The 26,520-nt window shown below is 40.6% G+C and overlaps 3 protein-coding genes across 3 annotated transcripts; all 3 read left to right on the top strand.

Annotated features, from left to right (window-relative positions):
• Positions 1-1,298: 1,298 nt before the first annotated feature.
• Positions 1,299-5,185, top strand: LOC111224369 (deoxyribonuclease-1-like). The gene is made up of 9 exons (XM_022748834.1): positions 1,299-1,437; positions 2,410-2,495; positions 3,189-3,283; positions 3,358-3,444; positions 3,603-3,706; positions 3,802-3,914; positions 4,393-4,547; positions 4,838-4,934; positions 5,066-5,185. Exons 1-9 carry the CDS (start codon positions 1,353-1,355, stop codon positions 5,111-5,113), a joined length of 870 nt encoding a protein of 289 aa, XP_022604555.1. The 5' UTR covers positions 1,299-1,352; the 3' UTR covers positions 5,114-5,185.
• A 3,274-nt stretch (positions 5,186-8,459) lies between these two features.
• Positions 8,460-14,928, top strand: LOC111224378 (deoxyribonuclease-1-like). The gene is made up of 11 exons (XM_022748848.1): positions 8,460-8,483; positions 9,647-9,732; positions 9,843-9,937; positions 10,723-10,809; positions 11,043-11,155; positions 11,230-11,342; positions 11,992-12,146; positions 12,577-12,673; positions 13,462-13,600; positions 13,776-13,891; positions 14,869-14,928. Exons 2-11 carry the CDS (start codon positions 9,652-9,654, stop codon positions 14,926-14,928), a joined length of 1,056 nt encoding a protein of 351 aa, XP_022604569.1. The 5' UTR covers positions 8,460-8,483; positions 9,647-9,651.
• Positions 14,929-15,063: 135 nt separating this feature from the next.
• LOC111224366 (intermediate filament protein ON3-like) lies at positions 15,064-23,357 on the top strand. The gene is made up of 10 exons (XM_022748830.1): positions 15,064-15,375; positions 19,427-19,635; positions 19,729-19,789; positions 21,171-21,266; positions 21,586-21,750; positions 22,276-22,401; positions 22,505-22,648; positions 22,740-22,816; positions 22,902-22,948; positions 23,251-23,357. The coding sequence occupies exons 1-10, from the start codon at positions 15,064-15,066 to the stop codon at positions 23,355-23,357; spliced, it is 1,344 nt and encodes a 447-aa protein (XP_022604551.1).
• Positions 23,358-26,520: the final 3,163 nt, after the last annotated feature.

Genomic DNA, 26,520 nt, shown 5'->3' with positions numbered 1-26,520 from the left:
GAGTCAGATAGGAGACTGGGCTTCAATTGATTGGACGGTTCAGGCAATGCACACACTGTGAGTCACACTGAACTTTCATTTGTCTATTTCCATCATGTTGTGAGATGAAACACAGGCTTAAATATTATAAATCTCTGTCATTGTTTTCCATTCACTCCAACGTGCATGTGACAATAGAGTGAGCGGAGCTGACGCTGTCTATAAACCCAGTTGTTGTGATCGTCCTGCAGATCGGCTGTAACGCAGTGAGTTGGGCTCCTGATGTGGTTTCTTAGCCATTAGTCTTTTGCTCAGGTGGGTTACCTTCCTCAGGTGACTTGTAATAGCTCTTTTACCTGCTTTTAACTGTATTTTAACAAATAATTTGTGGCTTCTCATCACAGAAGCACATTTTAAACAGAGATCCTGTTGTATTACCATCAAGAAAACACCTGGTTATGCTGCCAAGCAGGTTATTTTATAAAGAACTAACGTCTACTGTGAAGGTTGCCACACCTGTTACCAAAATGAGACTCTGTTTGTTGGTGTTGACGGAGGCGTGGGCGGAAGTCTATGGATCAGTGATTCAGTGTCAGAGAGGAGAGGAAACTTTTGGCTTCATTTGATTGGACGGTTCAAACCAACAGGAAACTGATAAGAGGCGGGAATATTTGTGGAATGCAGAGAAAAACAAGAGAGCAAGATGTGTATCTGAGGTTATTCTTCTGATCCTCATGTTCAAGAGAGGAACATGGTCAAGAGGAGCTTCCTCTTTTGTAGCGGGGAGGGAACCCTGACCATGTAGTTTCTACCCGCATTTTATTTCCCGCCACTTCTTTAATGAGTCACTTTCCATCTCCTTATTTTTCAGCTTTTTGGTTCATGATCAGTTTAATTCAATCAGCTCGTTTCCCTCCCTCAACATCCACAGCTGAAGTGTCCTGTTCTTCTTCTTCTTCTTTTTCTTCTATGATCAGTTACAGAAAGTACATCTACTCATGTACTGTACTTAAATACAAATTTGAGGTACTTAATCTTAACTTTAAATTAGAGGAAATACTGAGAATGAATGAATGAGGTTTCTGACCCAAGAATCTTTTCTCTGATTAGTTCAACAACCATTTGATTAAATTAGTTTGTTTTTGTAGAGTTTGGTTTCACACCTTCCTGGCCTTTGTGTGTGTCTTCATTGGAGTCCTGAAATCCCTAATCCAGAGTTTCCCAACATACGGGGTCTCAAGTAAAGTACAAAGACATGAAATGGTTAATCACTTCACAAGATTTATGGTTTCTGTGGTGATGTCCTATCAATCATTCGACCGTGTGTGTTTGCGCGCCAGTTTTTTGGCTGGCAGCGTTTCCTCCCGCGGTTAATGAAAGGAGATTGTTCTCTGCAGACGCTCAGCCACAGTCTGTCTGCTCTCTGCTGTTCGAGCACTTTGTTCACCTTTTCTCAGGGTGAGTTTGTGGTTTATTACTTTGTTTTCTACCTGTGATAGATGGGAAAGTGATAATTCAGCAGCTGTCAGACTTTATTCTTTATTGTTTTCTGTTGTGTGACGCCGGGTCAGATCGGTCACGAGACATTAACAATAATTTTTGTGTGCTGCACGAATGAAAACATCACGTTCAGGTTTATATTTATGTGTTTATTAACTTCATAAAAAGTTTCCTTTTCAAGCAGTGCTTCACTTTTCTTCTTCTCTTCTTTTATACATCGATGATTTAATTTGGATTATGATGCCAGTGGTTCTTCAGTGTGTTTTGTGAAATCTTCTATAAGTGAACATTAAGGAAAAATGAGAAAATAAATAACATAAAAATAGTTGTAGAAGTTAAAATCTCTCTCGCTGTTATTGAGGAAATGAGTCAGCGCTTGGTTGTGGAGCCTCAGTGTGTCATGAAGGACATTTCCTGTCCAGTGAAGAAAAGCACCAAGAGTGGAAAAACTATTGTCTGAATGATTTCTGTTTTATCTTTTAACAACCTGGTACAAACTCACCTCCCTGCTGAATACATTATATCTAGAGGTTATAATTAATAATAAATAGAATTTGATGTTTCCAAACTGTCACTTTACATCCATCCCACATTTTCCCGCCCATATGATTTATTTTTAGCCATGTTAGTCACTCCGCCATTTTGCTGACTGAAATATCTCAACAACTATTTAAAGGATTGAAATTCAGTTTGTTACAGATTTTCTTTTTCCTACATGAAGTCAAGCTTTTAATTTGTTGAAAGCTTTGATTTGTGACCAAGTACTTAGGAAACTATGACACTCCCATCAGCCTCAGCTGTAGTTGACAGCTGCCAATAAGTGTACATTGGCATGCTAACACGCTAAACTAAGACAGTGATCTTAGGAAACATTGCTGTATACATGATGAACATAAACGTGTCAGTGAGCTGTGAGTTTTGTTTTCGCAGTCAAAATGAAGATTGCTTCCTTCAATGTCAAGAAGCTGGGACTCAGCAAAGTCAACGATGACTTTGTGCGGACATATCTTATCAAGGTAAGTCACTGTGCTGCACCAGCTGGTGATAGTTCATTTACCAAATAATTAGGTTAAAAAACAAAAAAGTGTACAATCCATTGACTGTATATAAAGACAGACATAGCCTCCGTGATGTCATCCAAGTGAGCTGCTCCACTGTTGCCATCTTGGCAGAGCCTGACTCCGCCCCTAATTCCCAGCTAATCCAAAAATTGACAAAGAGGTGGAGCTGAGACATCAGTTAATGCTGGTTTGTGGCAATCATACGCTCACCCACCTGTCACTCCAAGAGGCCACGCCCTCAATCCTCCATGACTGTAGTCCTTAATAAAATGTAAACAGGTGAGTTATATAAACAGGTGTCATGAAGGAGGAAATTAGCTCTAGAGACCAAAACAGTTTTTGTACCAGGCTGTAAACATGTTTATTTCTGCTGTAAAGTTGGACATTTTAACATGGGAGTCTATGGGGACTGACTCACTGTTGAAGCCAGACTCTAGTGGTCGTTAGAGGAACTGCAGTTTCCGGTTTCAGCACTGGAGGCTGTTGCTTGGTACAAACACAAACACAGTTTGATTTGTTGTTGTATTTGTTTCTACATCTCTTACATCATTATTCATAATTTATTGACCTTTTTCACAGAAGATATTTTAACGTATCACAGTGGGACAGATACAGGTGTAAGTGTTGTGTTGGCTGTGTCTCTTGCAGATTGTGTCTCGGTACAGTGTGGTGGTGATGCTGGAGGTGGTGGATGCCAACGGCAGGGCCATGAAGAAGTTCCTCGAAAAACTCAATGAATACAGGTGAGTTCTCTAAACACAAATACGCAGTGATTCTCCTGAGTGTTTCAGTTTTTCTCTTCTCTGTTCTTTGACAGAGACAATCGCCATGATCCGTTCTCCATGGAGAGCAGCAAAATGCTGGGACGCAGCACCTACAAGGAGAAATTTGTCTTCTTCTACAGGTATGAAAGGATCTTTTCTTTCTCCAGGACGGACACGTAGGCTCGTCGGTTCCTGTCCCTGGAGGTGCTGGACCCTCAGGTCGCAGCCCTATGTACCAATTGCTTTATTTAATAGATTAAGGATACACATCCTAACACATTGCATCTGTGTGTCTCAGAGCGAGGGAGGTGAAGCTGATTGACTCCTTCCAGTACGAAGAGGAGGGGAGAGATGTGTTTGCCAGAGAGCCCTTCGCTGTGCAGTTCAAGTGTCTTAATACTGGTGTGTGTGTGTGTGTGTGTGTGTGTGTGTGTGTGTGTGTGTGTGTGTGTCCACTGGTTTAGCAATATCTCACTGTGTGTATTTGTTTCCTCTAGCTGTGAAGAAGCTGGTATTGATCGCTGTCCACAGCAAACCAGAGGATGCAGAGACAGAGCTGAACGCTCTGGGTGACGTGGTCGAAGCTGTGAGGAATAAATTCAAGGCTACTGTGAGTTGGATATGAACAGAATAGAATAGAAATGAAAGGATCAAATGTGACACCCAGATTCTTGGCTGTCAGACTATAAGAAATCACACCGCTGTTGAGAGTTACTGTCACTGGATCAAACTGGTGTCTATGTCGGGTCACGCCAATGACTAGCATCTCAGTCATATCTGAAGTTAGGAGCAGAACGTTTCGAGACTTCCAGCTTTTCACAACAAACACACAACAGACCTCTAACTTCATAATTTGAGGTGAATCGTCAAGTCTTTACAGTCACATACAGCAGAGTACCATCAGTGTAACAGTGGACATTAATTTCATGAATGCGAATAATTTGGCCATGAGGTGAAATATAAAGAGAGAGAAGCAGAGGGCCAAGAACAGAGCCCTGGGGTACGCCATATTTCACATCAGAATACTTGCTTTGTGGTTGTTACTGATGACGTTTGTGATGATGAATTCTACTGATATTTTCCTGCAGAACATTATGATTTTGGGGGACTTCAATGCAGATGGACCATACCTTTCAAATAGGAAGAAGGAAAATAGTCCCATGTGGTATCCTCCCTACTTCTGGCTGATAGATGATAAAGTCGACACCACGACTAGTAATAAAAATGACCACACCTATGACAGGTATCTTTACATCTTGTTTTTTAGTTGTGTCTTAACTGAGCACATATATCAATATATCTTCCTCTATCTATCTATCTATCTATCTATCTATCTATCTATCTATCTATCTATCTATCTATCTATCTATAATCAAGACTTTTTTTATTCCAGTCACAACTTCCCTGTCTATCTACCTACCTGCCTGCCTGCCTACCTACCTATCAATATACTGGCCTACCTATCTGCCTACCTACCTACCTATTAATCTACCTACCTATCTACCTAACAATCTACCAACCATCTGCCAACAGGATTGTGGTGTTTGGAAACCACATGTATGAGGCTGTTGGGGCCAACTCCGCTAAGGCTTTCAACTTCCAGAGAGCCTACCATCTGCCTGATGCCGCTGTAAGACCGTTTGACATTTTACATGAAAGTGTTAATCAACTAAGATCAGTAAAAACTTTTATATAACAAACAAACTATTTTTACCACCTTGCTGGTTTTCAAAAAGACTCATGACCTGTTTTTTTTTCCAGGCTCAAGCCATCAGTGACCACTACCCTGTGGAGGTGGAGCTTCTCTAGCTCTGTGGTATATCACTGCTTTCTCTTCATGCACATTTGACTGTGTCTTATCAGAAATAAACTAAATCATGAAAGCAGGATCTTTGTTGTGTGAGGAGAGTTACTGCTTGTTATTACAAAACATTAATGATGTACATGAATATGAGTCAATGACGTATAAGGATTTTCCACACGCCAATTTTAAAATACACAAAATAAGAATATTTATTGCAATGTGGTGCGACTGTGATTTATCTTAAAATTATCTAATTTCCTTAACATATATATTCAAATATATAAATATTTAAAATATATAACATTTTTTATAATGTTCTGAGTAATATATACTGTTTAGAAACAAGTATTCAAATCTTTAGAGTTTTTGTAAATAATGATCTCATATTTTTGTCCTGAACATTTACTTTTCCTATAAATTGCATAAAACCGATAAAAATGTCTAAAAAAAATGTCTAAAAACCATTCACTTAATTATACTGTATCAGTGATTAATATCTTATTTTGAATATAATATAGCTGTTGCTAATATTGGTGACGCCACATGATATTTCGACACTTTAATGACAAATACCTAAAGGTTTTTGAAAAGTTAAAGTGAGTATATACAAGTTGTGCTCATAAGTTTACATACCCTGGCAGAATTTCTGATTTCTTGGCCAGTTGTCAGAGAATATGAATGATAACACAAAAACTTTTCTTTCACTCATGGTTAGTGGTTGGGTGAAGCCATTTATTATCAAACAACTGTGTTTGCTCTTTTTAAATCATAATGACAACAGAAACTACCCAGATGACCCTGATCAAAAGTTTACATACCCCAGTTCTTAATACTGTGTATTGCCCCCTTTAACATCAATGACAGCTTGAAGTCTTTTGTGGTAGTTGTGGATGAGGTTCTTTATTTTCTCAGATGGTAAAGCTGCCCATTCCTCTTGGAAAAAAGCCTCCAGTTCCTGTAAATTCTTGGGCTGTCTTGCATGAACTGCAAGTTTGAGATCTCCCCAGAGTGGCTCAATGATATTGAGGTCAGGAGACCGAGATTCACAGTAGGAATGGTGTACCTTTCATCATAGGCCTTGTTGACTCCTCTCCAAATGTAACGTCTATGGTTGTGGCCAGAAAGTTCAATTTTGGCCTCATCACTCCAAATGACTTGGTTCCAGAAGTTTTGAGGCTTGTCTCTGTGCTGTTTGGCGTATTGTAAGCTGGATGCTTTGTGACATTTGCGTAGTAATGGCTTTCTTCTGGCGACTCGACCATGCAGCCCATTTTTCTTCAAGTGCCTCCTTATTGTGCATCTTGAAACAGCCACGCCACTTTATTTCAGAGAGTCCTGTATTTCAGCTGAAGTTATTTGTGGGTTTTTCTTTGCATCCTGAACAATCTTCCTGGCAGTTGTGGCTGAAATATTTGTTGGTCTACCTGACCGTGGTTTGGTTTCAGCAGAATCCCTCATTTTCCATTTCTTAATTAGAGTTTGAACACTGCTGATTGGCATTCTCAAGTCCTTGGATATCTTTTTATATCCCTTTCCTGTTTTCTTACAGTTCAACTACCATTTCCCGCAGATCCTTTGACAATTCTTTTGCTTTCCCCATGACTCCGTCGGTGCAGCACTGGATGAAAGATGCAAGGGTCTGTCAGGAGCCCAGAAACTCACTGACCTTTTATACACACACACTGATTACAAGCAAACAGATCACAGGTGAGGATGGTTACCTTAAGTAGCCATTCAAATCCGTTTGTGTCAACTTGTGTGGATTTTATCAGGCCAAAATCTCCAGGGTATGTAAACTTTTGATCAGGGTCATTTGGGTAGTTTCTGTTGTCATTATGATTCAAAAAGAGGAAACACAGTTGTTTGACAATAAATGGCTTCACCCAACCACTAACCATGAGGGGAAAAAAAGGTTTTCTCTTATCATTCATATTCTCTGAAAAATGGCCAAAAAATCCCAAATTCTGCCAGGGTATGTAAACTTATGAGCACAACTGTATAAGAGAGAGAGTTACTACATATATATGTAATCTTTTTAACTGAACAAATTGCACTCAGACAGAAAATGTAGGCGTTACATGCACAAACACAACGTGTATGTTGTTTCTGCGCAACGACGGATCCAACGGGTGGGTTCTTTGTGGCCTTATCCCGAGTTTCATTGCGCACCGGTGATGAATCCCTTTTTAAAAACAGATTAAAACAGCAGCTGAGAATAAACAGAAAATCCTCCATAAACCAGACCGTCTCATTTCAGATGGCACGCCTTAGTGGGCTGCATCCCCTTTATTAGACAAACTGAGAGTGAGGCTGCCCAGCAAGGCCAAATTCAATATGATTAACATGATCCTTATTGTTTAGAATAGAATAGAAGTTAATTTCTCCATCACAGTGGAGATTGTCTTTGTCTCACCAAAACATAAAAGCACCACAGAACAGGTGTCCAACACAACATGTTGACTTACGGACACACTTGGCCAGTAGATTTGAGTTTTACTGGCCCCTTTAAGCATGGCGTGGATGTGGGATCCCGGTTTGTCACTGACTTCCAGGTCCCCTAGTATCATTTTCCAACGTGCATGATAACCTGATAGCAGAGCTGTCTCCTACACCTTACATTTCTATACAACTGAACTGCAACAGCAGACAAATTTTGTCGGATATGTAATTGCAACTATATCTATAATATTGATATGGTAAATGGACTTGCACTTATACACAACGCTTTTCTAGTCTTTCTGACCACTCAAAGCGCTTTACAATACTTGCCACATTCACCCATTCACTCACACATTCATACATCACACTCAAACACTGATGGAACAGCCTTCAAACTGTTTTATGGTTCTGTTCAGACTCTCACAGAACCTGGTTCAGGTCTGGGAAAGATCTGGGTCGGGTACATATTATTCTTAGTGAGCTTTAGACGGAGCCAGGCTAGCTGTTTCCCCCTGATTCCAGTCTTTATGCTAAGCTAAGCTAAGCTAAGCTAACTACAACAATCTCACTCCACCTCTGTACCTGTACCTCTCATTTCAGGTTTGAAAAGAAAAAATAAACATATTTTCTAAAACAATTTCTTAAAGTAAGTTTTAATTTTAATGATAAAGAATGTCTTTTCCTCGTAGTTTAACGATGACTGAGGTGTTTGTGATGAAAAGCTCAGCCGTACAGACGGGAAACACTGGCTGGCCGTGATAAAAGATAAAGAGTGTGGGGTGTGTTATGGTTTGCATGCATCAGTTATGTGTGTGTGTGTGTGCGTGTGCGTGTGTGTGTGTAGACACACTTCCTGTCTCTGTAGTTAGACAGTTCTGAGTTCAGTCTCAGTTTGCCTGCGGACACGTGAGCAGCTGCTGTTTTTCAGAGCGGCAGGTAAGTTATTCTTCTATTTACAAAACTACCATAAGGAACTGAAGTGTTCTCTGCAGCACTGGTACTGATCAACACTGAATGACTGTGTGCACTCTGCATTTTACACTGTATGAAACCTGGAATATTCTCAGTTTCGTTGACAAGGCGGTAAAAGTGTATACTTGAGTATTTCCTCACTATGCTACTTTTTACTTATACTCAGAGAAATATTGTACGTTTTACTCTTTTATGCTTTTATACAAAACATCTCATTATCTTATAAAATATGATTCATTATTATGGTGAAAATGCCCTTAAAGTAGTTGAATATGCTCCAGCTCAGCAAGCTGCAACATTAACATAAAAATTACATGTGAATGCATCAATAATAGTCAAATTAATCCTATACTATAATATATCTGATAGTATTATTTATCTCATAATATAATTAAGAAGAATTATTTCCCAAGAAACTGATGGAAATGTCGAAAACTGCCGTGCATTGCAATGTTCAATGAAAGAGAAATTCCAGGATTCGCCCCTTTAACCCACGTCTCATCCCTCCACCAAGTACGAGGTAAATCGGTTCAGTACTTTTTGCAAAAACAAACAAACAAACAATCAAAAAGACATGCAAACATGTGAGGACATAACCTTGATGGAGGCAAGAAACCTTGATCTCATATGTTAAAGTCACATCTGTTAACGTGAGAACGACGTCTCTACCAGAGAGTGAACGTGGAAGTAGGAAACTGATCTGCACAACACTTTCTCTCAGTTCATTTCAGGGTCATATCTACTCAGAGAGCCCAGACCTCCACCAAGTTCAGCGTAAATCGAGTCTCTTGGTGCAGGTGAAAGATTTCTTTAAACGTCTTGTGCACGTTTCCTTTCTCACTTCATATTAAGTGTTAATTGTATAAATCGTCATCTCTATGCTGCATGTTGAAGCTGCATCACAGATCTGTTGTGTAGGAAGACGGCAGTGTGACAGCTGATATGTTGATATGACCACAGATTCTGCACTGTGGGCTCACAGTTCGTCTACCTCAGTTTCTGCTTTTGGTCTGATTCTCTTCTCCATTTTCTTCCTCTGTCTGTTTTCTGTCACGTACAGTATGAACATTTTGTCACGTATATTCATCCTCTAACCCACCGTTAATCATCTGTCTTTCAAAACAAAGTCAAAATGAAGGTAGCCGCCTTCAATGCCAAGAACCTGGGAGTGAAAAAAGTCACAGACAAGACGATCAGCCGCTACCTCACCAAGGTAACTCTGAGAATCATTTCTATATGTGTAATAGTCAGGTACACTCAGGTATGTACACAGTATGTGTTGTGTGTGGCATCTAAACAACAAGTGGACTGTGTCTGTTCCAGATCATCTCTCAGTACAGTGTGATAGTGATCCTGGAGGTGGTGGATAAGAGCGGTGAAGCCATGAAGACGTTAAAACAAGAACTCAACAAGACCAGGTGAGTTGTCGGCTCTGGTTGTAAAGAGAGAATCTTTAAAAGAGGAAGAAGCTCTTTTTTTCTCCTCTTTTAACAGCTTTAAATATTTACATTATGTTATATTTATATATATGTATAAATAACGACGTTGGTGAGCGCACTAAAAATTACTCCTTTTCTGATCTTCTCCGCGGTGGTTAAGGTTGAGTTTAGGGAAGTAAAAATACCCAGGTAAGGATATAGAAAGCTTGTGGTCGAAGTGGGGGATAAGGGCAACAGACAACAGGTTTGGGGGGTAAATGTATGTTTGGGCTTCGGCTTATTTTCTCAAACTGTGCAGTAAAACTCTACGAACCGACACAGAAACTTCAACTTCAGTACAAAGAATTGTATAAAAGAGACGCCTCGGTGCGTCACCTGGTACAGCACATACCTTTTAGTCTCAGTCCCAGCTGCAGCGGCCTGGGTTCAATTCCTCTCTCTCTCTTCCCTAACTTTCCTGTCCGTATCACAATAAAGCGTTTACTGTTGGCAGGAGATAAGACTTTAGTGTCGTACTCGCATGAATCAGTGCTGTTGCTTTCTTGGGGAGGACAGCCAAAGTAAACAACCAGTTTTTCCAGTTTGTATGGCCCCAGGTCGGTTTTCCATCCGTCAGTCCGTCTGTCCCTCGTGAACGTGATATCTCAGTAACGTCTCGAGGGAAGCGTTCTCTTGGACTCAAAGATGAACTGAGACTTTGGACAAAACACGTTGTTGGCTGTAACTCAACAACTCATTTTAAATGTTGTTTCTGTTTCCCTCAGCTGTAACAGACAACGTCCCTACTCCATGGTCGCCAGCGTCCAGCTGGGACGAGACACCTACAAGGAGCAGTTTGTTTGTTTCTACAGGTGAGAGAACAGGTTCGCCGTCAGATAAAGGAGTAGCTCCCTCCCAGATTAAAGTCATTATCAAATCCTTCATAATTAGCTGTGATGAATGGTTTAAGATAAAAACAACCAATCTAACAATGAAGTGAAGCCAATGTATGGGTTTAAATACAGGTCATGGTAAATGTAGTAAGCACACAAACACACCAGTGTCTTATCACACCTGTGTGTGTTTATATGTGTGTGTGTCTCAGACAGGACGAGGTGACACTGACAGACTTTCACCAGTATGAAGATAATCAAGCTGGAGATGAAGACGCCTTCGCCCGAGAGCCCTTCATCCTGCGCTTCAGCTGTCCAGCTACAGGTATGTGCTGCGTATGTTCCTCTGAGTATTTACATCCCTTTTCCAGATGCACATGTGATCACCTTTCTCTCCAGATGTGGAGGACCTGGTCCTGATCCCAGTCCACACCAAACCAGAGGATTCGTTGAAGGAGCTGGACGAGCTGTATGACGTGGTCGATGCCGTCAGGAAGAAGTGGGGAACCGATGTAGGTTGGATAATCTGATGACATGTTCAATGATAACATGTTAATTTGTGAGTGATTGTCTGCCCTGCTCTGATTGGCTCCTCTTCCTCTGTGTCAGTTCGTCTCTGTTCCTCCCGAACATTCCCACCTTCCTGTTCCTGTTATTCCATGATATCACATACAATAAACTATCGTTTGCTTTCTGTAGTATTTTGAGTTACTGAGAGACAGAAATTTATTTCTTTACTACAAACATTTCAACACTGGAAACTGTTCTGCTCTCTGATGGTTCTGCCTTTTATCAGTTTATGGCCGTTGAATATTTGAATAATAACCTGTAAGTAAACGCAGGTGTGAGTGTGATAAGAAAAAACGACCAAGCCTGTTTCATTTCATTTATCTACAATGTCTTCACAACTGAATGTGCTTGAATACACATGATGAACTAAATAAATATAATTTGGTTCTTTCTTCTTTCTTCTTCTTCTAAATCACTTTGTAAAACCATCTTTAAATTTACACATTTAGAATAATGTCCTTTGAATTTGTTATTTGTTGTATTGGTAATTTCCCCTGTAGAATGAAAGTGGAATAAAAGAAACGAAAAAAAGGTGGATATCTTACCTGTGATTAAACTCTCATGATATTGTTGTTGTTGCTTTTTCTTTAGAACATTATGATTCTTGGGGACTTTAATGCAGATGGACGTTATCTCTCCAAGAAGAAGAAGGAACAGATCCGCATCCTCTCGGCTCCCTACCATTGGCTGATAGACGATGATGTCGACACCACGACGAGCAACAGCAACGACAACACCTACGACAGGTGACACACACACACACACACACACACACACGTTAGCACTGTTAGAGTTGTGTAATACCACAATTATTCCTCTTGTAATACTTGAAAACTCCGGCGTCCAGTTTGTCGAACATCCCAAATACAGTTTGGTTTAATTCACACAGTTCAATCGTATGGATCCTTTGTCATCTCATATTCTAAATTTAGCACATGCACAATTTAAGAAAGCCTTGATTCTCCATCTGCCCTAGAAATTTCATTTGAATTATTTTGTGTGATTGTGTATTTGGACACTATTATGTGCCATCTTTAGTTTTCTTGACTATGTGTTGGAGAGAAACCCGATCGAGTCTCTTTGACGACTTTTTGTGTCTCTCAACACATTTTTTTTTGTTATTTTTCTGGACATCATCTTACTGTTTAAACAGTGTGATGCCTTCTCTGCCAACAGGATCGTGGTGTACGGAGACACCATGCTGGAAGCTGTCGTCCCCCGCTCTGCAAAGTCTTTCAACTTCCAGAGAAAGTTCAAACTGACTGATAAAGAAGTAAGACTGAGGCCCAAGCTGTAGTTCAGACTAACAGAGGCTGATTTACCATCAGAGTTCTCAAGAAGCTTCTCATTTCAGCCAAAATAACAACTACAACTGTCAGTTTTACCTGTTATAGCTAGCTGAATAAATAAGCTAGTGTTAGCTCCATGAATTGGTTGAAAGAAAAAAGTCTCTGGCTAATTTCTTACTGTTTCATCAGCTGATGGTCGATCTAAGACGTGGGAACGAAGACACACCGTTGGGCTTGATTGCAGTTTAATATTAGCCATCGTTAAAACTGCAAGATCAGACAGTTTTTCGTGCTAACGTCACCCTGTTTTGCTCCTTAGCTCCATACACGTTTGTAGCAGTAGCCGACATGTTCACTACTAATGTCACATGAGAAGAAGATTTTCGTGTGAGGACTAACTGATATGAGCGGAAACATAACGTTATCATGGGTAACATTAGATGGAGTGAATCCAATAAAGAGCGGGAAAACGTTAGCTTAAACCCCACGTTGGGAGTGGTTTCTGCTTTATAATTAGGTAGCCGGACATGCTAACGTTTTTCAGCTTACATCACAGCAAATAGACTGGAAGTTTTGCTATTGCTACATAGCTAACGTTAGCATTAACAGCTGAAGAACCGTCTGAGTTCTCAAAGAAAACGTTTACTTTTGTCAATTAAAATCATTTAGCTTTTAATTTAGCTAATTTCTAAAGTCTGCTGCGTAACAGCATCTTGTTGGAGATCAAGTCAGATAACAGTGGTATTCAACATGTCTTTATTTGCTTTCCAAGACTCTCAGTATCAGTGACCACTACCCTGTGGAGGTGGAGCTGAAGAGCAGCCAGAAACACAAAGTACCACGACAACGGACGATGGCTGTGTCCCACAACACAAAGACGACGTCCATTAAAGGACAAACCCAGAGGAAAGGTATCAAATGTATCATAAATAATAATAATAATCAACCACAACACAATTCTAGCTATTTTAATTTGATTAATTACTATTTATTTCTTTGAATGGATGTATAATTGATAGTATATTACAGTGTTTTCTTTCTGGGTCAAACATTTCAGTTTTGTTTAATGTAATTTGAACACTACAGGACCACAGAAGAAGACGACTCAGTCGGAAGGACCACAGAAGAAGAAGGTTCAGCCGGTAACACCACAGAAGAAGAAGGTTCAGCCAGCAGCACCACAGAAGAAGAAGACTCAGCAAGCAGCACCACAGAAGAAGAAGACTCAGCCAGCAGCACCACAGAAGAAGACTCAGCCAGCAGCACCACAGAAGAAGAAGACTCAGCCAGCAGCACCACAGAAGAAGACTCAGCCAGCAGCACCACAGAAGAAGACTATGGCTGTAAAAAGAAAGAGAGAACAGTCTTCAGTCACACCGACCAAGAGAAGACGCTTGGATGAATGAAACAGACTCAGGATGTTGCTCATATTTCTTAATTAGTGTAATTAGGGTTAAAAATGATTTTGCTTCTTAAAGCTTCTGCACATGATGTTCTTCTTTACTGACGACACGTCACTGACCTGCGACTGAACAACTTGAATCAGCCTTCACACAGGTTGATTTAAGATTTCTGAAAACGCTGCTGTTAGTTGTTTTACAGCAGAGGGCTTGTCTCAGCTGTGATTATTAAAGCAGACTTTTATTCTTAAACACTGGAAAAGAAAAAAGCGTTTTGTCTTGTTGTTATTTCTCTTGAATGTTTGAGCTTCACTCTGCAGAATCACGTATGTAGAGTTCAACATATGAAGCGAAACAGCGACAGTCTGTGGATTTAAACTTACGTGTGTTGAAATAAATCCAGACTGTCACTAACCGTGATGTCACCGCAGTGGTTGGTCGTGGTTGAGTTAGTGGAGGCAGATCTGGTCAACCAGCTTGAGGCAGAACAGTGGAAATAAAGTAGAAAACTGACACCGTACATCAGGCTTTTTGTCACCACAGTATTTGGTCTCTGGTGTTCGGATAGTTTCAGGTCTGAGGTTCTGGATCAGGAGTTTTCATTGTGTGATGGATGAAGGTAAATGATCTTATTTTTCTGGGTTTTTAGACAGAAGATCCACAGTCACTGGCACCTGTTTGTCCAAACTTTAAAAAGAGCAGGAAACCTATCCTCCCAAAAAACCCAACAACAATCCAACACAGTGGATATCTGACACCGCAGCTCCCCTGTGCTCCAGCTCCTCTCCTCCTCCACTCACTCCACCCTGGGGAGGTTTAAAAGGCCACGAGACACCTGAGTCCCCTCAGTGTGGGCAGACGCCTTGTACTGTTTTACTTCTCTCTTTGACTCAGTCACGTAGTTTCTGCTCAGCTTGTCTCCTTCTTATTTATCTTTATTTCCCTCTGCATCCCTCCATCTCTCTCTCTGCACCATGAGTCTGAGTCGCACCAAGCGAATCAGCTCCAGTAACTCTGTCCGGAGCAGCAGCGGGTCCAGGAGGCTGAGCGGCTTCGGTCCAGGTCCGGGGGGTTTCACCGGCGTCTCCCTGAGCAGCAGCTCTCTGTACACGGGCACCAACGGGCATCACCACGGCCTGGGCACCCCGCTGGCGTCCCTGTCCGTCAACAAGAGCCTGCTGGCCCCCCTCAACCTGGAGATCGACCCCAGCCTGTCCATGAGCCGAGCCCACGAGAAGGAGCAGATCAAGAGCCTCAACAACCGCTTCGCCAGCTTCATCGATAAGGTAAAGACATGGAGAGGAAACAGGAAGCAGGATATTACCTGGAAACTAAAATCATTATTCAGACAAAAATACCAAAAGTTTTCTGCTTTCAGCCTCAATAATGAAGATCTGCTGCTTTTCCTTGTTTCATATGAATGTAGAGTGAAAACATCAAAACATCAGGGGAAGTTGTGACTGGAATAAAAAGTCTTGTGTAGATGATAGATAGATAGATAGATAGATAGATAGATAGACAGATAGATAGATAGATAGATAGATAGATAGATAGATAGATAGATAGATAGATAGATAGATAGATAGATAGATAGGGGGAATTCGTGTGTTATGGCTGTCATGATATGAGATTTTCACTTTATGAATAATGTGACCAAAAGAATTCATGATAACCATGTTATTATCTCAATATATATAGAAAATGTGAATAAATAAATAAATGAATAAACAATGTTAATTCATCTTTAACTTTGTTTATTCTGTTTTTTGTCTCTTTTTTGGCAAATGAATTAAACTCAAATATCTAACAGCTCTGTAACTACAACTGTACAAACAGAACAATTACACTAAATGAAGATTAATGAACATCTTCACCGTCACCTTCTGCCTAACACAAGATCAATACTTCATCGATTAAATATCACAGTTATCGTCACTACCGGTTGATCCCGACACGCCTTAGATCAAGTGATTGATCGATCTGTTTCTGCTTGATAACGTAATTTACTGCAGTTAAATCTTTAAAGAAATAAAACATTTGATCTCTTACAAACAAAAAGTTGAATTTATGTTAATGAACTTTAGATGGATATTTCTGTTCAGCTGACTCTTCTCTGTTTCACCAAGTTCTACCTTTTACTGTCATCACTAACTGCCACTTGTGGCTACAGTCAATCAATCAATCAATCAAACAATCAATCAATCAAACAATCAATCAATCAATCAAACAATCAATCAATCAAACTTTATTTGTATAGCCTGTAACCAGGTTAGTTCAAAGAGTTTCACAGACTGATGAGATAAAAAGAAAAGGTCAAATTAAGTAAGAAAACTAACATGAGAAACAATAGATTAAAAAAGTTATAATAACATTAGTAAACAAAAACAAACATGAGAAAACTGGTAATAAAAGAAAAGATAAAATATAATAAAATAAGTGAATAAAATATAGTGACTAATGACTAAAAACCAGGTTTAATTAAAAGCCAGACTGAAGAGAAACATTTTGAGTTTATGTTTAAAACTTAAAATGCAGTTCCTGTTATTCAGCAAACTTTACAGTTTTCTCTAAATTTAATTTACTCTCTTTGTTGTGACCCTAACCCTAACCCTAACCTAAAACACTGAGCGTAGCGACACATTTCTAAAGCAACTAAACCTTTAAAAGTTTAAACACCATGAGGATTAAGTTCCAGCTGCATCAGAAACCCTCACAGGTGATTTTAGTCCCGACTCACTGAAGCTTCTCCCACCATCAAACTCAAGCAAAGGCCTAATTAGAATAAGTGAAAACACCTGTGCAGGTGTACCCGGTCTTAACGAGTTCACATTCATATTAGATGAACAGTGGAGCAATTGTAGCCACGTTAAAACCTCCTGTTTTACAGTGGTGCAGCAGGACAATATCAGATGAACAATCCCTGCGATGTGGATATCAACTCAAATTAAAACTCAGAGTCTGAGCTCTTTATTTCTGATCTAATGAGCTGGAGAATAAAACACACGGAGACATCAGGAGGCAGAAACGGTCAGATACTGGGTGTTACTGATGAAGCAGTAAGTGTGAGAAGTGTCTTTGTGGAGGTCTGTGAAGAACACAGGCTGCACACAGTTCCCACAGAGGGAGCGAGCAGCTCTGTGATACTGTCGGACATCGATACCCTGCTCAGGGAACATCTCCGCTTTCTCACGGAGTCGGTAACGCAGCCTCACAATGGAGGCTTTGTTGGCGTCTCACATCAGCAGAGATACACATCAGGCCTGAAGACACAGAGTGCTGTTCTGGACGGACGTCCTTTTGTCCAAACGTACAAAATTAACCCCTAAACCTCTTTTTATATTGTTTGACTGCTGAGTTAAACGCTCCACAAAGAGGTCGAACCTTTACTGATATAATCTGGAGCTGGGAGGTTGGTTAAATGTGTCATGGCTCTTGTTTAGAAGAATAAATGAAGAATTTGAAGAATAAAATTTGAGCAAACAGTAAAAACCACAGACATAAACAAGCTGCCCACCAATAGAAAAGAACCACTATTTAAAGAACCAAAAGTATATTACACTTTATTTTTTAATTCATATTTGTCTTGTTCCATAAATTAAGAAAAGGAAATCATTCACCAAACACGGCTTTACATCATTCTTTTGAAAACCAACAGCAGATTACACATTTCAAAATGTAAAGTAGCATCATTCCACAATTTAACCCCAACTATAGAAATAAATCTCCTTTTAATCCCTTTTTTTTGTCTTTTTGTACCGTAAACTTAATGTAGAATAAATTACATTCATGATAAAAATCATATTCAGACTCACTGACTGTTTTTACTGTCGAGTTTTTAACGTCTGAGCAGCTAAAGATCCTGAGATTACTGTGTCAGCTCCTGCTGACTTGAAACTGACCTGGTAAAATTAATCTAATCACCACAGGGTCAGTGTAAGGTTCTGCAGTGTTGTTAGTAAAGCAATAAAAACAAAAATGTATGTTCATCTGTAGAAGAGACGGTTGATGTGAGTTCACAGCAAACAGGTAAAACACACAGAAGAGTCCTTGTCAATGGAGCTTCTTCAACCTGGGTGTTTTTCTAACTCTCTAGGTCAGTTTTTTGCTTTGTTTATTGATCCAGGACGGTATTGCTGATTTATTGATTTTTAATTAAACCTGGAATCTGCAAGAATCAACCAAACGCAAGACACAAGAAAAAGCAGGAACTCTGCAGATCTCCATGAGTTTAAACCTGAAACATTAAAGAGCTGCTTCCCTCATGATGCAACAGACAAAGTTATAGCTGCAGGATGAAAACTCAGTTTAAATCTGATTCAGAGTCAATGACCCAGAGAAGATCACTGGGAAATAAAAAAGTATTTACTGATACAACATCCACTGAGACCTGAACTGTAACGCAGAGACCCAAAACCTTTAAAAACAGCCGAACGTTCAGTGGCTGCATCTGGGATTTAAACAGACATTTAAACCCTGGAATACGTGGTGGTATTGGGCCACAGGATATTTAATCTATCTGCCCCGTTTCCGCCCCATTGAGTCGGACTGTAACCCGATGAATCAGGTCAGACACGGTGTGGTCGTGTATCAGAGGGAGATTACTCTGACCTGAACAGAACACGGGCTTTGTGTTGGGAGGAGGAGGAATAATAGGTGGAGGACGGACCCGGCTGCAGGCAGGAAACTGGAGCTGTGCAGATACAAGCTCAGAGTACAGGCCTGACATTGAGCTCCAGTCAGTTATCTGCAGGAATTAACCTTTATCTGAGGAAGGAGATTATTCTAAGACTGTAACTTATCATTATTTTCATTATTTACTATTTCCTGGTTATTTCCTCAATAAATCAGTGAGTTATTTGGTTTTTAACATGTCAGAAAATTGTGAAAAATATCATCATAATGATACTATGATGACGTGTTCAAACTTATTCTGTTTGACCAACAGCCCGAAACCCCAAATATATAAATTTTACAACTAATGTACAAATAAAATAATGACAATCCATATAAAACAGCTGTTGCTATAGCAAAAGAGCTAACACAAGCTAACTGTATGTATGCAATCTGGGAGTGTATAGTTAGCTCGCGTTAGCGCCTGTGCAATGAATTGCAGAGAGTAAACAAGTAGAGACAGATATCTTTTCAGCTAAACATTGAACTAATGCTGCGTTTGACTTGGAGTGTTCAGGTTAGCCTGAGTGCTAATCTTAAATTAGCTTCGTCTGTCAGATAGATAGATAGATAGATAGATAGATAGATCATGGCAGAAGATACTTTATTAATCCTAAAACCCTTAAACTGCACTTTCTACCTCTCTGCCCCGCCTCCATCGCTCAGGTGCGTTTCCTGGAGCAGCAGAACAAGATGCTTGAGACAAAGCTGGAGCTGCTGCAGGGCCAGGGGTTGGGCCGGTCCAACGTGGAGCCCCTGTTCGAGGCGTACATGGCGGGTCTGAGGCGCCAAATGGACCTGGTCAACAACGACAAGACCAAACTGGACGGGGAGCTGAGGAACATGCAGGGCCTGGTGGAGGACTACAAACACAAGTGAATACAGTCACTGAGGTTCTGAACTGACGCTTGATTCTTTATAATGTCCCTGTGAACTGAATTAGTGTCTCTGTCCTGTCCCCGCCACAGATACGAGGACGAGATTAACAAGAGAAACAACCTGGAGAATGACTTTGTTATCCTGAAGAAGGTCAGCACACACACACACAAACATTCATTCACACATTACAGGTGTGTGTCTCTCTCTCTCTCTCTCTCTCAAACACTCCCACATTCATTAAAACCCATTAACTCTTTGGCAACTTTCCCTGTCAGTGTCACATGGGAACAACAGACTCAACATTACACGTAAGACGCTTCAACAATACAAAAACAAGGTTCTTTCTTGGCTCGTGACTCTGTTTCATGTCTCCAAATGATCATAACCGTAAAGTAAAGACATTTTCTTTAATGTTTAAATCTTTAATTTTATTTAAAGTCTAAAATCTAGGGCGGCACAATCAACTGAAATATTATTGAAAGTGTAATATGGTCAAGTGCGATGTTTTTGATGAAGGTGAAATGTGTCAGCATCAGTGTCGTGCTGCTACAGCGACATAAAGGAAACATGTTTGTTTGGTACAAAACCAACAAAACTCACATCATCATCATTTTTAAAATTTATTTTCAGCGAAAATAAAATGTAAAAACAATTATTCCAACTGAAATCATGACTCATATCGCAATTACAATAACTTACATATATTATATTTACTTAATATTTACTTATTTGAAATAAAATCTGTTTCTATTTTTAACAACTTTCCATTTCCATGTGGATTCGTGACGAGGAGGGATCAGGGACAAAATGATGCAGAGAAACAACAAGACAAGCCTCCATCTTTGGTCACACTTGAAATAAAGTTTTTAAATCTAACCTTTAGTGACCTTTTTACCATCTTAATGGCTCAAATCACGGTAACCTCCCTCCGCTGTTGGTTGCAGCTGCTCATTGTCCGTCCTGATGATTCATCCCGGAGCGTTTCCTCCAGAAGCAGGAAATCTTTGACCAGCCACTCGGACTTTATATTATTGACGGTAGGGGAAAAAATTCAGCAGGAATTTCCACCTGGAGACTAGTGTTAACGACCGGGACCAGAACCTGAACCCCAGACACATGAATCCTGCAGCGTGGTTTCATGTGTGTGGCTGAGACAATCAGATTAAAGATTGTTTAACCCTAATAAATATCTCAACAACTATTGGATGGATTGGCACAAAATTCTGTACAGACATTCAAGATCCATAGAGGACGTCTCCAGTGATCGTCTGACCTTTTCTCTTGCATCACCATAAGGTTATCTTTTGTGGTTTGGAGGGAAATATCTGAACATCTATTGGATGTGTTGCCATGACGTTTGGTTCAGACATCTACGTTCCCCTCAGGATGTAATAACTCTGGTGACCCTCCTCTCCAGCTTTCACTGTCCATAGTAGAGGAGGGATCTCTCCTCTGTTGCTCTACTGTCCCTCGCTAACTCGGTTGTAGACTTTAATCTGTGTGTATGGTCTTTGCTTCTGTGTGTGTTCAGGATGTAGACTCAGCCTACCTGGTGAAGGCAGATCTGGAGGATAAGGTTGGAGCTCTGACGGATGAAATCAACTTCCTGCGCAACGTCTACGACGAGGTACAGAACCGGCGCGGTGGCGAGGACGGTGAAGGTTTATCTGAACAGATGTCTTCCTGCATTTCTTCTGGTTCAGGTCCATTGTTCTGTCTCTGTGTCGTGACTCACTGGAGAGTCGACTTCAAACATGAACTGTCCCTGGAATTTTTCTTTCTGATTTCAGTCATCAGAAATCTTTGTTGTTGTTACCAAACGTCAAGGGAGACGGTTTTAAATTAGGCCAAAACAGCAGCTTTGTAGAAACATGTTAGGACAAGCTACCAATGATTATTTTGTGTCTAACACCGTGACGATCTCCTGTGTTTTGTTCCCTGACCAGGAGTTGCGTGAGCTGCAGTTCAGCATCAAAGACACGTCGGTGGTGGTGCAGATGGACAACAGTCGCAGCCTGAACATGGAGCAGATCGTCGCTGAGGTCAAAGCTCAGTACGAGGACATCGCAGCCCGCAGCCGAGAGGAGGCGGAGGCCTGGTACAAGAGCAAGGTGAGGACGAGGAGACAGGAAGTCAACTGTCCTGAGTATAACTGGCATAACGGTGCACAAGAAAACCTAAATTAAAGCAAATATACATCCATTACATCAGTCTACACAATGGGCTGTAGTAGGGACATTATGGACTTGATGTACTGGATCTCACCTCTGGAGGGGGCAGTTGTTATTGAGAGTAAAACTCTATTTCAGCAGCAGCAGGCAGATGTTTTCAGAGAAACAGCTGTACAGAGCCCCGCTGTAGAGCAGCTCTACACCTGTGTCTGTACCTGCTGGACATGGAAATAAACAACTGTTTTCTAGCTTCACTATATCAGTCTAAAAATGACGATGCATCAATGATGTGATCAGAACTTGTTTCAGCCCCAAGTGGCTAAAAACATAATCCAGGTTTAAAGACTCAGTTTATCCATTTTACAAAAACAGATACTGTATTTTTACTGTATTTTACTCCTGTGATTTTCATAATAAACTATCATCGTTTGAAGATTATTAAATTAATCTCTTCTTCTTCTGTAGTTCGACCAAATGTCGGTGCAGGCCAGCCAGTATGGAGACGAGCTCCGCCTGGTGAAGGGAGAGGTGGCCGAGGTGAACCGACTGATCAGCCGACTGCAGAGCGAGATAGAGGCCGTCAAAGCTCAGGTACGGTGACAGGAAGTATTCAGCCCAGCAGAATGTTGTTTACTGGTGATTCAGATCCACACTGGATGATTACCTTTACCTGCCCCCCCCCCTGCACCCTCAGCGCGGCAGTCTGGAGAACCAGCTGGCTGAGGCGGAGGAGCGTGGAGAGCTGGCTGTGAAAGAAGCCAAGGCCCGGACCAGAGACCTGGAGGACGCGCTGCAGAGAGCCAAACAGGACATGGCCAGACAGCTCCGAGAGTACCAGGTGAGGGATGGAGGGAGACAGGTGAGGGAGGAGGAGTCACGGCCAGAGAACTGATCTGAAAATCCTCATGTATTTTCCTCTTCACCTGCAGGACCTGATGAACCTGAAACTGGCTCTGGACATTGAGATCGCCACCTACAGGAAGCTGCTGGAAGGAGAGGAGGACAGGTGAGAGGAGGGGAGGAGACCGTGAGTCTGTGTCTGTGTGTCCTCGATTCAACAAACCAACTAACGTCCGTCTCTTCTCCTGCAGACTGGGACAGCAGTCCATCCTCAGCATTCAGGCCGTCTCCAACTACAGTAAGTAACAGCTAGACGCAGCTAGAGGGCGCTGTGCAGCACAAACCCAGAGGGAGGTGGAGACGCTCAGTGACTGTCAGTGACCAAAACCACCACGGCCACTTTACACTGAGTAATAGGATATCTTATTAAACTGCTAATTCTTTTCTCTTCCTGTCTTCCTCTTCTCATGCAAACCTTCCCTTCCCTTTCCGTACTGCCCTCTCTCTCTCTGTCTGTCTCTCTCTCTCTCTCTCTCTCTCTCTCTCTCCCTCCCCTCTCTCTCTCACACTCTCTGTCTCTCCCTCTCTCTCTCTCTCCAGGTACTAAAAGTACTAATGGCTACCACAGTAACAGCAGCTCTCCTGCTCCAAAGCTGCTGATAAAGACAACTGAGACCAGAGATAACAAAAGATACAGCTCACACTGAGACACACACACACACACACAAACACACACACACACACACACAAACACACACACACACACACACACACACACACACACCCACCAACAGGTATCTCTAAATGTGTGAGGGGCATTTAATTACTAACTGTTACTTAGAATGATGGAATAATAATAATAATCTATACATGCAACATATAGAGGAATTAGTATTGGGGATTGTTATTTCTAATATAATTTACACTATATAAATATATCAGTGTGTTAACTGTAGCCTGTCGGGTTGATTGTGGGTAAACTGTCACTCTGAGACTCAGACTCAGCTGGATGCATCAGTATGTGGCCTTTAATAAAACACTGTGATAGACTGCTGTATTATTTTCTATGCTCATGTAATCTGTGGTGAGATTATAAGAATATAAAAAGTGGTGTACTTGTGATTTAGGATCATGCATTTTGCATCTAACAGAGATTTTTTTGTACTTAAGATCTTTTGTGAAAATTTGCTTGAAGATTGATGCAGGTAAACTCGTAGTCTTCATCTACAGACGTGGTTGTTGGGTTTAAGTTTCTTAAAGTAACTTTTCTGCTGTTGTTTCCACATGAACAATAAAAATGAATGAACACGCTCTGGAGTCTTTTTCTTTCCTTCTTTTAAAAAACGATTTAACAGGAAGATAACTACACAGATTTCAAAATAAAAATATGAAATACAATGGTGTTAATTTAACTGTGAGGTGGAGGGTACTCCCATCACTTTGAGGCTCATGTTGAAATTCTGTAAGTCTCTGTGCTAATGTGAACACATTCTATGAAACAGCAAGACTTTGTCTACTACTGAGGAAGCCGTGATGTGTGAAGACTGAACTTTGTGGCCGTGAGGACGAGTTTAACAGAACTTTTTTAGAGGATTTCTAGAGCTTCTCCCACTCCAGCGATGATGTCATCCACTCTGGCTCTGCAATACACACCCATTATAAAGTCTGAAACAGTCTAAAAATTACACAAAACGTAAACTGTGATTTTGTGTAAACCGTGATGGTTGTAAAAATACGGATTTAACCCAAAAGAGTCTCAAGTCTTGTGACCCGTTTAACATTTCAACCATTTTTCTACGTTGAAGTATGACGCAGCAACAGAGCTCCAAAGAGCTTCCTCAGTATGAAGTCTTAGTCAGTATTAGTCCAGTTCACACAAAACAAAGTGGAAGCAACACTCTGAACATCTCAGTGGAGTTTGGTACAAGCTTGCTGCTCATCTGAGGGATCCGTCATGAGAACTAGCAATAGTTTTCAATCCCAAAAAGAAATTAAAAACATCACGACCACCTCTGTCTTTTATTGAGGAAGGAAAATATTTATCTACAGCACAGAATAACAGATAATGTTTCAAAATGTGTTAAACGATATGACAGGATGAGGCTTTGACTGTGGTGTTGAAGAGAGAAATGTTTCCACTGTGATGCAGATTTGTCAAACTGATTGTGATGAAGCAATTTCAGATAAACATGACACCAACACATTAAACACAACTGTAAGATAAACATCCTTTTTAAACACTAGTTACACTAGCACTAGCACTTAGTTGCATATTAATACAATAATAGTGGCATAAAATGAACAGAAAAAGACACATTAATCACATTAATCAACTGAAACTGGTCATGACATGATGATAATAACAGCCCTAGTCACCAGTAGCAGCTTCAGATATGTTTCCAACCTACAGTTACACCCCAGCGCAGGCTAAGCTAAGCAGCGACGGTCTCTTCGACTTCACTCGTGGCTGATGTCGGCCCTGAATCAGGGGACAATCCAAAGAAAGTTTATTCAAACAAGATGGCATCATCGTAGTTCAGTTCAGATTTACATCACAGCAATCTCAAGACTGAAAATTTAACCACAACTTGTAAAATGCTACTGGAATAATATTAAAAGAAGCTCTCTACAGTTTATTACAGATCTTTTCACAGCCGCTGTGAGGAAAAATCAGACTGTAGAACTGCTCACACTGAAGACAGCCGACCAGAATTTCTAACATGCTAGAAACCCATCTGTGAGGCAGATCACTGCTTGACCAGGTGATTGACCGGACACCGCGACCCTCCTCAACCTACACGTCAAACCACAGTCGGTGCGGCAGAAATTCAGCTCGATTGTGAAATTAGTCTTGCCGACTGAACGTACAGTGTCTTCCCAGCTTTAGTGGATTATTGATAACAAATCCACATCTGTTTCGTCACATCTGTAACTGTGAAAACATAACGCTTCAGTTCTTTATTGTGTTTGCAACACAAATACTTAAATGTCAGGCATCCTCCTGGTATGGGTTATTTAAGTAGTGCTCAGTTTTTCCAGAACAACACGTACACCTACATACAAAGACATTTATACACTAACCTCTCTGACGTGCTTCGCTGCTGCTCCAGGTCTTGTCTTTTTTGAATGTGAAAATACTGCAGAAATAAACAAGCAGATGGACATGAATTGGATTAATTTCACCACTTTTCATCCAATTGACACATAGTGACCTCTCTGACCACCTCATTTATAACCAGCACCGGTGACAGAATTTCATTCGTATTTTTCCTTTGGTTTTAGTTTTATTTTTTGATTTAACTACCATCGTGTTTCCGCCTGAAATGAGGAAAAGTGATAAACTTGAAAAAGTCACATGTAGTCTGACGTCGGAGCATTTCTGCTGTTGTTTTTATGGGTAGTGAAGTACGTGAATGTTGTTTCATAATATGCGTGTGTTAGCGTGAGTGTGAGTGTTTTATGTTGTGCAAACTGACAACTCTCTTACGTTTGTAGATAAGGATCGAAATAAGCACAAGCAGCAGCAGCAACAGCACAGCTACAAGAACGGTCCCAGTAATGATTACTTCAAACCTGCCGGTTACTTCAAACCCGCCTGCAAGATACAACACACAACACATGTCATTATGATCCAGAGCCGTCTGTGCTATAAAAATAAAAAAATCTATTTCTTAATTCAATATTTTGAGAAAAGTAAAGACAGAGAAAAATTCTTAGACCATGTAACCTGCAAAGGGACTTAATATTATCCTCTTTAGCACAAATATTAAAATGTTTAAAACTGGCCTCCAGCATCTAATTAACTTTTAAAACAATGAAAATATGTACAAATGCAGATCAGTATTAAAAAACATAAACTTATGTGAATGT

Source organism: Seriola dumerili, unplaced genomic scaffold (genome assembly GCF_002260705.1).
Source record: "Seriola dumerili isolate Sdu_G_001 unplaced genomic scaffold, Sdu_1.0 BDQW01000133.1, whole genome shotgun sequence".
Lineage (NCBI taxonomy): Eukaryota > Metazoa > Chordata > Actinopteri > Carangiformes > Carangidae > Seriola > Seriola dumerili.
The sequence above is the reverse complement of the archived record's forward strand: the minus strand, read 5'-3'. Positions and strand labels throughout refer to the sequence as shown.